This window comes from Passer montanus, unplaced genomic scaffold (assembly GCF_014805655.1).
Source record: "Passer montanus isolate IOZ18808 unplaced genomic scaffold, ASM1480565v1 scaffold20, whole genome shotgun sequence".
Taxonomy (NCBI): Eukaryota; Metazoa; Chordata; class Aves; order Passeriformes; family Passeridae; genus Passer; species Passer montanus.
The window spans coordinates 319,576-332,990 of record NW_024366592.1 but is presented as its reverse complement, the minus strand read 5'-3'; the positions used below and the strand labels follow the sequence as shown (position 1 = coordinate 332,990).

Below are 13,415 nucleotides of genomic sequence, written 5' to 3'. Positions count from 1 at the left end.
TTTAATGGAAGCATGTACCATAAAGTGACTTCATTTTTTCCAAGCCAATTAAAACTTTCAAAGTATGACCATTGCGGGAAAAAGAAAGGAAATGTTAATTATTATGTACTTCAGGCCACTTGAAGGGAAGTGTCTGCAATTCATATCTTGCCTGAAATACCAAAAGGTTTCCATGTTTTATATCTCCCTATTTATCTGGAAATTATTAACTTAATCCGTATTTCAATATTTTCAGTCTTTAAGTTTATTCCCAAATTTGGCTGTATTTATATTTCAGATGGTCTCTTTGCCTCTTTTGCCATAATATATATAATAATGTGTACAGGGATTTTTTCCAGGCAGTTATATAGGTACCATAACATAACCATATTGGTAGAAAATCTGTCATTTACATGAACATTTACATATGGGCAACTGAATAAAAACCTTTTAATCAGTGAAAACATTGTGTTTGGTGACAGCACTGAGTAACATCTTTAGTGGAAAGAACTGCAAAGTTTTAATGGAGCAGGATTTGTTACGGAGTCTTGAGGTCCCTTTAAGTATGACCCATTATTAAGTTAAAAACAAAACCAGCAAAATGGATTTATTGCATTATTTTAAATGGACAGTTCTTTTTGACAAGATGGTCTCAACATATGATGGGGGTTTTGGAGGGGAAAAAAGGTGCTGAGAAATATAAAAACGTTTTCAGAGCTGTCATTAAGACACAGGATATCAATACAAATCTTAACAATTTTACTCAATAGAAATTTGTCTGGTATGAGACATTGTATCTTGAGTGGGATCTCCGTGTTAGAATTTTTCTTTCTTTTTTTTTTTTTTTACTGTTCTGAGAAATAGGATGAATTTTTTTCCTCCTGGAGAAAATAACCCAAGCCATCAAGGTTGTCATAGCAGAGAAGGAAAGGCATGACTTAAACAACACCAGTTTTGGTAATACCATCTGCTTCAGCCCACTCTGCCCAGTGCATTTGTTCCCTCTGTGAGCAAACACAAGACAGATATCCTTAGTGGTCCTCAAACTGAGGCTGTCAAAATAAGTTCTTTAATGCTGCCTCTGAAAGTGTCTCCAAGTACAGTGTGATTTTGGCCATGATGTGCTTCCTGCAGGAGCAGCTGAAGTGAATTTCCAGCTGCCTAAATGATCAGAAATAGGTAGAGAATGTTCCCCACAACCTTCCATTGCAGCATTAGTATCTCGCTGTTGCATTTAGCTGTTGCATTTAGCTGTTGCATTTAGCTGTTGCATTTAGCTGTTGCATTTAGCTGTTGCATTTAGCTGTTGCATTTAGCTGTTTTAATGGTGGGGAGTATTTTGTATCATGACAGTACAAATCTGGAATGGAAACAGAGGTTTACTTAACATTAAGCTGTTGTATTCAGCTGTTTAGTTGTATTTAGCTGTTTAGTTGTATTTATCTGTTTTAATGGTGGGGAGTATTTTGTATCATGGTAATACAAATTGGGGGTGGAAACAGAGGTTTACTTAACCAGGATCACAGAGGAAGCCTGGTGGAGCCAAAGGGCACATCCCTGATGTAATTAGCTTGATGATGACTGTCAGTCAAATACCTCAGGCCCTGAAATGCATGTCAGGGCAAATCTGCACCTGGCCTCATAGGAAGAAAATCCAAATAGCCCCAGAGGAACTTCTTGCTCATGAAGCTGGATTGGTTTCAATGTCTTAGCTACCAGCTTTGCATTATTCCATTTAGAAATGGAATTCTGTTCTGGTATCTTACTGTGGTACTGCCCTGTAACAGGAAGTTCAAGGTCATAAATTCATCAGCTCAGGGTGCTGAGCACCAAGATGTTCTTGTCTCATTGTGTCCTGTAATGGTTCACACTCACAGGACAGATTCAGATTGATAATTTTATCCATTGGATGCAGTTTTTTATTTCATTGCCTCCTCTGTGTTGAAGCCAAGTAAGAACAGTTTCAATTTTGTTAAGACAGGACTATTAAATGTATTAATCAGTGTGGTACTTCAACAGAATTAGATGTATTTAATTTCTTAATTTTATGTTACAGTGACATGTCTGGTAGAGTGGTAATGTGTCATTTTCTGACAACTGTGTTGAAGTGATATTGAGAGTCTCTGACTGCATTCCCCTTCTCCATTTTCACCTCAAAATGTATGAAAGCTTCTGCTGCACCTGTGCAGAGCTGGAAAAAAGTCAGAGAGCTGTGTGGAAAAGCAATAGCACAGCAGCCAAGAGAAGAGAAGCTCAGAAATGTCAGGGTGATGTGAGTGCATGGGGTGTCCTTACCTGTACATAAGTTTAGCCCCTGCTTTACACTAACCACAACCATATTGTAGTTCCTCTAACACTTCTAGACTTCTGATCCAGAAAGCATTTCTGCTTCCCAGGCTCCATTTTTTGTCTCTTGTTATTTCCATAGTTTTATATAAAAGATTAAATGAAAATGGCACAGCCATTTCCTTGAAAAATATTAGAAGGAAAATGCTTTCAATAGTTGTAAAATGTTTCCAGCTTGTTCCCTGCAAAGCTCTGATATCCCCGTGGCAGTTTTCAAATTTACAATTTGAACACTGAACCACTGGACCCTTTTTCATTAAAAGCATTTTGGTGTCTGCAAATAGTCTACACTTTCTTTACCCTTAACTTGGGTAAAGAAAAACCCTCATGCACACACCAATAGCATTCTTACAGATAAAAATGTAGACACTGTGACTGGTGAATACCCTTCCACTTCTCTTCAGCTTTCTCATATTGAATGAAAATAGAAGAAACCTTTTTAATTGAAGAATTGTAGTAATAAGGGATAATAATCAGTAAGACCCTGCTGCTCTTTATCTAGAAAAGAAATTAGTTGAAGACAATAGATTCCTTTGCTGATTCTGTTGACATCACAGTCCTTGCTCTAGAGGCAGAAATTGTAATTTACAAGTTTAAAGTTATTTATCAATAACTTTGGCATGTCATTTATGTAAGAAACAACTACCCCCAGTGTGTAGAATAGAGAAGCTTATGACTTCTAACCAGATGTTTTTTCAGAGTGTTATCAAGTCCTTTATGACCCTGGAGATGGTTATCAGTAATTCTGTTTCTGTCCAAGCATTGAATTCACATTTTCTGACAGGCAGTATCCATTAGATGTGGATCATCAGAATTCATTCTGCAAAGAGCTGAACTGTTTGTAATGTGAGTCTTGTTGTAATTATTGGGGGAAATGTGTCTTCTCAAGCTCAAGTAGTGAATATTTGGTATTCTGATTATTTTTGAGATATCAAAGTGACTGACCTAACCTGACTGGAATGTACTTATAGAAACTATGCCAGTGAAGCTAAGCAACTGCTGTGCACTGGCATGAACATTTGCAAAATCGTTAAAAGACAGTGGAGAAAAATCCTTAGAGAGCTGCTTGTCACATTGTCATCTTAATCCTCAGGGAAAGTCTGCAAAATACATTTGAAAGACAAGCATGGAAATGAAATTCAGAAAGCTGTTAGGTCTTAAAACTCATGAACTCAGTGGTTTTAAAGCGCGTAATTCTCTGGACCACTTCAGCCAATCCCACTGATTTAGCACCTTCCTTTTTAGGGAGAGAAAAAAAAAGAAGAATAATATAGAAGGAAATAAACAAGTGTTTCTCCCCTTTACTGGAGTCTAAAACTCCTTGTCTTCTCATTGCTGTGATGGACACACCTAATTTCAACTCAGCAAGGTGGGTTTCAGCTCTCCTGACTCAAAGAGCAGTGCTGCCTTTAAGTTTGAGCAGTAGCTCTTTGCTGGTCACCCATTTCCAGCACTGTCCATGGATGTAATGAAAGATCCTTGTGCACACCTTGCCTTGCTGGCTTCAGTGCAGCTTGTGGTGATGCTGATACCAACATGCCTTGGTTTGAAAAGCCAGGTGTCTGCTAAGGAATGCAGGAGCCTCTCTTGAAATGGAAAATGTAAACCCTGTCCCTCTGAATTATTATAATTTTGAAATTAAAAAGCTCTCAGGAAAATATATGGGAATAGGAATAACAGTTCTTTATTAGGAAAATTTAAAATAATAAAAAATGCAGTAGAACAAACAAACAAAAAAAACCCCCTTCCAGTATGGGTTCAGTGGCTCACCACCTCATTCAATGCATGAAATTAAAAAATCCCTGGGGTTCTTTTCTTACCATTCCTTACTGAAGGTAAGGAGTCACAGGTGCCACTAATATAAGCCAAAAAATATTGCAAATAACATCATTTTGCAGTCAGTCTCTGAGTATAGAAGAGTGTTTACTGTACTTAAGATATGTATTCTCAAATTACACTGTCAGAATTATTTTCTGCATAGTCATTTGGTTCATCTTTCAGGAAATAGTATTCTTATGCTCACTTTACAAAAACATTTTGAGAGAAAGAAAAGATTACAAGGGTGATAAGAGTAGGCAAGCAATGTCTGTGTGGCATCAGCTTCCTGTGACTTTTTTTAAACAGAAGATTGCTACTAATACTTGTATGAAAAATATTTTTATATTTAAATTATTTTTTCCTTTTGTCATAACCCAAGAAAATTGCTGTCAACTTCAGGATTATAGGTTAATTTTAAATGTTTCCATTAGCAGCTACTTCATCAATTCCAAAAACTTTTTTTACACAAAGCAGTACAAAGGTTGATTTAGACTGTTTATGTTTTGTAGAACAAAAATCCTTTGCATACTGGAGATTTTGGGTTTGAAGAAGCTCTGAGAACAGTGCTGTGTGAGCCTGTGATGCTGCTTCAGTGGCCTCCTTGTGGATTATATTTGGGTTTTTACCACTGGGGGGAGCAGAAGACTGCCACAGGCTTCAGGGAATGGAATAAGTGTCTGACTTCCATCTCGGAAGATTCAGGCCTAAATGAGTTGTGGGAGACTGTGGGTCCTTCATGTCTGGCACATGCTTGAAAATCTGTTTTCCGGTGAATAAAATCTCTAAATAATCAGGTTTCATGACTGCTCTTTCCTGAAGAGCTGCATCCTGGATTAAACATGAAGTGCATTTTAGAAAAGCAAGGGAAGGAGCTGAGGGGGTTTTAGAAAAAGGAGGGAGAGGAGCTTACACAGGCAGATAGTGACAGTGTTTTTGATGCAGTGGTTTTGATTTGAGAAAGGCAGGTTTAGGTGGGAGTTAGGAAGAAATTCATTACTGTGAGGCTGGTGAGGCACTGGCACAGGGTGCCCAGGGAAGCTGTGAATGCTTCATCCCTGGAAGTGCCCGAGGCCAGGCTGGACAGGGCTTGGAGCACCCTCGGACCGTGGAAGGTGTCCCTGCCCATGGCAGGATGGGTGGAACCAGAGGATCCCTAAAGTCCCTTCCAGCCCAGACCTTTCTGTGATTGAGTGAAGGGTAGGTTCTGACTGGTGTTGGACCTTTCTGTGATTGAGTGAAGAGTAGGTTCTGACTGGTGTTGGCTTCAGCAGCGAGCTAAAATTCCCTCAAATTTTTGTCTCAGCTGTTGCCTAATGGCAACTCCTGCAGCAGGAGAGTGCAGTTTGCTTTAATAAAAGATGCTGTAGCAATGTATATATGTTTGTAAAATGAATGCATTCTTTAACCCAACATTTGCTTTAATCTTGGTCTTTGAGCAGTAGATCTAAAAATGCTGTTCCTTCCTCTGAAAGCATTGGGAAGGAGGAAACATTCACTTTGCTTCTTTTCATTTCCAATGCACAGAATCAAAGGCTGTATATAAACATGTTATTCTAGAAAGACTGCAACTCTAAATGCTGCCTGGTTATTCCCAAGCTCATTTAAGGTTCTGTCAGTGTCTTTGTGTGTCATGTAATTGGGAAAAAGTGCCCCATGGGCTGTTGAGGGCTTGCCTTGCCTGCTGAGGTTGCTGGGCTGGTGATGTTCATGCTGCATGCAGTTTCCATTACGTGCCTTTAACTTCTTTGATGTTTGGGACAGAGCAAGACATTCCAGTTGCAAGCCAAGGTTGGGCTTTCCCTTTGGGAAAACTTGTTCTGTCTGTACTGTCAACAGCAAGCAGTCAAAATTCCTGCTTTCAAATTCATTATCATTTTTGCTCGTGGTGTATCGAGCTTAAATGAAGCAGAGCAAGCTGAAATAAATGTTTGGGTGACACTTCAGTACTCTTAGTAGAGAGATTTACAGTAGGGTTGTGGATACAGAGGAAATACCAGGCGGCAGCTCCCAGCAGATCCTGGAGCATTCTAGCAACCTGGACTATTCATGTGTTTCCTTTGGGGGTCATTTGTTGCTCCACCTCTTCTTCTTTCTTTTTTTTTTCTGTTTTGACAGATATAAGCCACCTTAAGGCCCCTACCCCTCCTAGGTTGCTTTTTGTTGGTTTGGGTTTTTTTTTTTAATATGACATTCACTTTAAAATTATTTTTTGACTGATGCTTGAAACCGCCATGGATTCTTATTCCAGGAACATAAACAGAGGGTGCTGAGTGAGCTGACAGATGTCACCACGAGAGTGATTTTTATCAACATGGGTAACCCTGATGACTGCAAATAGACAAACATTGCTATGTTAAAAAAAAAAAAATGCAAGAAAGGGAATAATCCAGGGAATTAAACACTGGTCAGCTTCACCCTTTTCCCTGTGAATATTAAAGAGTGAGTTCTCATTTAAACTGTTCCTAGCCATGTGAAAGACTGGAAGGTAATTGGAAACAGGCACTATGGAGAAAGGAACAGGAAAAATCAAGGAAAATCTTGCCTGACCAACCTGGCTACCTCCTACAGTGACTGCCTCTGCTTGTGAGGGGGAAAACAGTAGAAGCCACATGCATTCAGCAAGGCTTTTGATGCATCTTCATGTGGTACCTCTGTGTCTGAGTGTGGGGTATGAATGGTGAGGAATTAACTGCACCATGAGCAATCAACAGTTTGAAGTTTCAGTGTTGTTTGCAGGGAGTCTCCCTGGAGCTGCTGCTGGGGTGGAACTGTTCTGTCACTGATCAGCAAGTCAGTTCTTCACACAGGAGTGAGGCTCCTGCAGAAATGAAAGATGGACAAGACTCTTGGTGGTCATCAAGTTCAGCCTCGTGCTCAGAGGTAAACCCAATGCCAGATCAGATTGCAAAGGTCCTTGCCCATTTGAGTCTCAGAAATCTTTAAGAAAGACTTGGAATCATTCTCTGCTCAAGAGGCTGAAGGAGATTAATGTGTTTAGCCTGAAGAGATGGCAAAAGAGGGACTTAACTGCAGCCTTCATTAACTACATGGACTTTATAAACGAGACACAGTCTCTTCAGAACTGTAAAAAGAGCAATGGTCATAAACTGCAATAAAGCACATTCTAACAGATTAAAATAAAAATATAGTAAAAAACCCAAGCCTCTTGAGCAGCGAATGATTCCATGTATTTCTTGAAGATTTTTGAGACTGAACTGGACATTTGCAATCTGATCTGGCATTGGATTTACCTTGGAGCACGAGGTTGAACTTGGTGACCACCAAGAGTCTTGTTCATCTGACATTTCTGCATGAGCCTCACTCCTATGGGATATCTTTTTGACCTAAGGGTTTTGTATATTATAGCATTTACACTGACTGTCCATAAGGCAGCCTGTTGAGCTAATCAGAAGCATGTTCCCTAAATCAAATGTCTAAAAACCTTAGTAAAATAACTTAGTGAAGGTCTTCTAACTTAGATGTGAACATAAACCCCTAAATTCTGTGGAATATACAGAAAGATTGCCATGTGGTTGTCTGCACATATGTGTCCAGAGCAATTTTATCTTCCCCTGCTCCTTGGGCTCAATTATGTTGTTTTGTCTTTGTATTGGTTTGGCTGAAAAGAACAAAATTTTTCTTCTTGAAAATAGCAAATTGTGTTGGGTGGAACAGTCCATAACTCTGTAGTTCAGCAGTAACAAAGTGTGTCCTGTTATCCTGCTCTGATACAGACTGCTAGGATTAGTCTTAGCTGTCTTGAGTTTTTAGGAAGTTGTTTGTTGAAAATGATGGTGCTTCAGCACTGACTGCAATCTCAGTTTGAAGGCATTCAGGAATAGCTAATTTTTAAATGAAATTCAAAACTGGACAAAACCAGAATGTCAGTGTAATTAAATATTAAGATTTTCTCTCTCAAAATCAGCCCTTACATTCTGGTAAGCTTCTGTGTCTCAAAACTGGTAGATCTTTGTCTTCCAGTGTCATGTGCTAATGCTTCATCAGATCTTAACACTGAATTCAGGGCTGGAGGCTATTAATGAAATTTAGATTCTTCTGGAAATAGCACAGCTCTTACAAAGAGAGGCTTTAATGCCACAGAGCTAGAAGGAGATTAAATACTTCTATAAAACTTACCATATGCTATCAAAAAAAGGAGAAGATTGCTAACTTCATTTCAAGCAGTGGATCAGTATTGTAAATTAAATGTGCCAAGCAAGAAAAGGAGGCACAGTCTCTAATATTGACCACTTAACACATGCCTGTATAATACCACAGTTTTGAATCCCACTCTTTTAGTCCACCCATGGTGATTTCTGTTTATTTAAGTCTGAAAGAATTTTTAAAAAAAACAGATCAATAGAACTTGAATTTATTAATCCATCCAGTCACATTTTGAAATACAGTGCATGGCTTTGCTTACCATAGACTGATGGCAAAACTCTTGTATTTTCCAGCTAATTTCTGCATTGTTAATACTTGGCTCAAGTCTCACATTCCATGCTTTTTCGGAAAACAGCGTTTCACAGGTTTTGCCCTCCAGATTTTTGCTCTTCTAAGTGTGACAGGTGAAATTGTTTCAAAATAGGTCACTCGCCTTGGGGCTTTAGCACTTGTGGGTTTTGGAGCCAGCCTTTTTCTGACAGAGAAGGGTTTGATGATCTCACCCATTAGCTCTGAGCAGGCTCCTGGCAGGAGTGTCCTGGGCACTGGTTGAGCACTTGGCTGCTTTTCTTTAACCAGTTCCTTCCTGGCCCCCATGGCAGCTTTTACCCTGCATTTATTTGCAGTTCATTTTGCCCCCAGCTTCTGCTCACACTGAAAATTGAAGGATAACTCAGGTTTGAATCCCCATTTTAAGCTTTTTTTGACTGCCTGCCACTTTTGGGGTGTTTTCCCGTTCCTATCAGAGGAATGTCTTCTGTTCTAACTTGTGTTGCCATTTCTTTGCTTTGAAGGATTCTGTGTTCCCTCCAGTTTGTTACTTTATGCATTCCGTAGAATTTCTCATCTTGCACATGTGGGATCACTTTTTAAAAAGTAACGATTTATCTTGTGAATTTCCATTTTTTTCTGCAAGACTTATCTCTTCATATTTTCACATATTTTCACTAATAAATGTACAAAAATCCAGGCCTTCTCTGTGCAGAAAGGCTTGCACTGCCCTCAGTGCAGTTGACTGAAGGTGGTGCTTGCCCACACAGTGCCCCTGTTGGTTGCTAACCAGCTCTAATTTAGGATGCTGTTGGCTCAGGACTGTTGGAAATCTGTGGGCTGTCATATTTAAAGATGTGTGTGACGCTAATTTGAAGATATTCATGAAGATAATCTTTGATGTTTAGGGTTTTAATATGAAAGATCTCTGTGCTCCAGTCTAAAATTTGGGATTTTGTAGAAGACCCCAGTCATCCCTTCAAGTGCAACTCTGCTTTTTACTATTGCAGAAGTGAATTTTATGCACCAAATAATTTATTCATGTTCTTCATCTCCTTCTTGCTTTATATTTTTAGAGTATTAGTCCCTGGTTTCTCTGTCCTGTACAGAAATTTCCTGCAGTGCCTGTTGTGATAATTTCTTTCCTTTCTGTGGTGTTCTTCACAGTGTTGATAGCTTCACATGCTGCATTAATAGTTTGGATACATCTATTTCAGTATTAAAACTTCCTGATTTTAGCACAAAAGCATTTTGGGTTTTGCTCATTATTATATTTTTTTTCTTTCCATCCAAAAAGAATGGGCAAAATCCTGAGGACTGAGCTTCCATTGTGGGGGACACGTTGGAGCATAAAGAAGTCAAAAAAGGGAGAAAGGTGACCTGGCTGAGGGCCACCAAGAACTTCTCAGCTGAATCAGCTGGAGCTTTGTAGACAGATGCCCAGTGCTGTGGTGCCAGTCTTTGCTCTTCCCCTTCATCTCATGGAGTGTTTCCTGGCTACTGCTGCCACAAAGAATATCTTTGCAGGTTAGAGATAATTAGAAGGGCATATTTAGATAACATCTGGGTCTTCTTTGTGGTTTGGGATTTTTTTTTTCACTTTTTTCTGACTGTAGTAGTTTGTCTAAGCTCGAGATATGCTGTTAAAATCTCTATTATTGTCTCCTGTTGAAACTCAGTCCTGTAGTTGAACGTTTTGTTTCCAGTCATCTGGAGGATGAGATTTTATTGGCAGGAGAGAGTCAATAGTTTGGAGCTGCAGGAACATTTCAGGAATAAGTGACATCACTGTGGGATCAGCTTTCCCAGAGTCTAGCAATCCTGACAGCTGAGTTGCTTTTCCTCTGGGTCAGGGCTGAGCAGTACTCACTGGGAAACAGCTTCCAAGAGAAAAGGGTCGTCCCTCACATCCTTACTGTTTGTGTGTCAAGCTTGTGCTAAAGAATTCATGTCTCTGGAGACTGGTGAGTAATTCTTACACATTTTAATGATTGTTTTTTCTAAGACATAAAGCATTTCCTCCCACTTCGGAAATAAATGCTCTTTTAAAGATTTTTTTTAATCCAGCATTCAATAACTCACAAAATATGAAAATCAGAATGCAACTTTGTAAAGTTCAAGTTAAGATTTTAAGTAGAAGCCTAATTGTGGGTAGAGGTTGTGTTTATTACTTGCTGTAACTGTGTCTCACTTCCAAGATTTTTATTTAGACATGCTTGTCTGCTAAATCATGTCGTAGAGATTGAATGTAGCAGGAATTTGAGCTTTTTTAAATTAGCTGGTGGTGCTGGATGGGATGTAGTTTCCAAATAGACACTTGTAAGGTACCTGATTTTAACACACAGCTCATATGGCAGTGTTACTGGATGCCAGGTTTCAAATGTGATTTTGGGGGTTGTAGGTGCTTGTGGAGGGCACAAAACAGAAAACCAGGTGCATTTCCAGTCAGTGTATATATCTGTGTGTGTATCACCTGCAAAGCTGGGTGTTTATTTCTGTTGAAATGTCATATAGTGAGCTGCAAAATCTGTCACAAAGCAGTATCTGGTTGTAGCTTAGGATTTAAATAACTGAAAAACACTTCAGTTTCCACTTTCTGGTAACAGTTTTCTCTTAATAGGAGAAATATAAAATACATGTCTTCTTCTCCCTGGCAGTTGAAAGTCTAATTGTAAAAGTGCTGCAGTGCTGTGACACTTGGAAATCTTGTCAGATTTCAATTTTGAGAAGGTTTTTGTTTTTTATAGCTAGAAAATTACAGCACACTTGTCTCCAGAGAGGCATTTAGCAAGGGAAGCCCAAGGTTTTGCTGTGTCACTTTGGTTTGGGTTTCTTTTGGTGTTCCTTAAGGATGACAAGTCTTGATGGATGAATACATGCAAAAAAAATGTCTTATTCATCTGTTTGAAGATTCTGGGGAATACTTCAACTCATCTCAGTAAAAGTTAGGTATTGATTTTCATCAGGAAATAATTCCAGACTGAATTTGGATGGTCTGAATCAGAGCTGTGGGTGGATGTAATACATCAGCTTCCAGAACCCTGTGCTTAGGGTAATTTCATTAATGCAGCCACTGGCAATTCTTGTGGTACAGTGGTGTGGTGGTGATATATTGCAGATGCAGAACTGATGTAATATTTATGATTTACGTGATTTGGAAGATGACTGTTAGCATTGAAGTTCCTTTGTAGCTCTGACTCTTCATGTAGGTGGCTTGGCTCCCAACCCAGAACTAAAAACAATGAGCTCTGGGAAAAGCTTTTAAAATTCTGTTGTCATGAATAGAAAAACTATTTTCTGTCATTTTAGTTCCCAAATAAATTCTAATGTTGAATTTAGATAAATTTTAATGTTGCATTTTAGTGATATGGTTATCTTACCAACTTGGTGCCTTTTTTTTTTCTCTTAAAGCTTGATAAATTACATTTTAATACGAGTTTTATCACTGGTTTGTTTTGTTGGTTTTTTTAGTGTGATTTGGGCTTAGCCATAATAGGTTTTTATGGGCAGTTATATCAAACTGTCTTCAAAGATGTTTAAAGTGTGCTGTGCTTTTTGCTATATTGAATGTACTATTAGATGGAAATAAATACAGAGGCTGTGCACAAAAACGAAGTGCTGGTAGCATTTTAGGTTTGGAATTGTATAGATTGAATGGCACAAATAGCTGTTGTGCTGTTCTGTTGACAGGAGTTTAGGGTTGTACATAAACTCCTAATTTGCTGCTTTTCTTTAGCAAAAAAAACGCCATGCAGCTATACATTTCAGTTAATCAGTTAAGCACATAATAATGTGCTTAAATTCTTTCCAGGAAAGAAAAGGGAATGGAATGAGGGGCCTTTCTTAAGTATAGGTCTAGAAATGCTTACTGCATATGTTAGCTTGATCACGGCTGCCAATATGAAACTTTCTGGGTTTCTTGGTTAACTGACTGGAGCCATAGTTGGTGTGGTGATAGCTGGAATTTTCCAGTTACTTTTTCCAGCCCATAGGAGTCACATTTTTGACCATAAGTTTCCCATTTTCTTGCAGGATTCAGGTTGTTGGTTTGTATTTTTTTTCCAAAGGAGAAAAGGATACAGTTTAAATATGAGCAAGTTTTGGGTTTTTTTTAAACCTTAAAGTATATCTTCATTTCAATGTGTGGCTACCTACCATCAGCTAGAAGAGGAATATATTGATGTATTTAAAGCTGTGTGTCACTGAGCTACACGACTGAAAGAAACTCCTGGCTTTGCTCTAAACTGGGCCAGGTGTATCAGTCTCCTATGTCACTGGTGGAAGGGGCTACATGTGGTTCTTCTGGTAGTGAAACTCCTGTTTTATCTAAATAATATTCCTACTGGAACACCAGGTGTGAACATTCAGTGGCATCTGCAGATTCCCTTAACCTAGCCATAGAAAACAAATTTTTTCAGTAAACAAGTGAAAGCTGTCATGCAGAGAAAAAAAATTCAAAAGCTTAAAGTGTGGTGTTTATTTTGGGAGGTGGAGAGAGGAAGGGACAAATTTCTGATTCCACCTGAGCGGTGAAGTAGCTTAGAGCCATGATCATGGAGTAAATTCTTTACCTCAAAATACCTTCTGCCTAATGAGGAAAAATATGAACAACATTCATGGCAAGGCACTGTTGCTTGTTCCTACTTGCTTCTGGGGAAGCTGATGAATTCATTGCTTGAACTTAACTTTTTTTTTTAATTTGCCTCATACATTGATCTGTTTTCACTTTCTAGAATCTACTTTTTTTTGCAAAACACTGAAAACGCTTATTTTGTGAAGATCATGTTTGCTTTTATAACATAACATATAATGAAATCAAGCTTTTAGCTTGGCTATAA

At 38.7% G+C, this 13,415-nt stretch overlaps 1 protein-coding gene across 24 annotated transcripts in view; it reads left to right on the top strand.

The window, feature by feature from the left end:
• Window positions 1-13,415, top strand: part of PLEKHA5 (pleckstrin homology domain containing A5) — a 159,759-nt gene that overhangs the window by 65,474 nt on the left and 80,870 nt on the right. The window contains exon 5 of one of the 24 annotated variants that reach the window (XM_039708030.1): window positions 3,571-3,620. The exons of the other annotated variants lie outside the window; for them this stretch is intronic. Coding sequence (XP_039563964.1) covers window positions 3,571-3,599 — 29 coding nt within the window. The 3' untranslated portion in view covers window positions 3,600-3,620. Of the gene's footprint in view, window positions 1-3,570; window positions 3,621-13,415 lie in introns of those variants that run through there. 24 annotated transcript variants of the gene reach the window in all.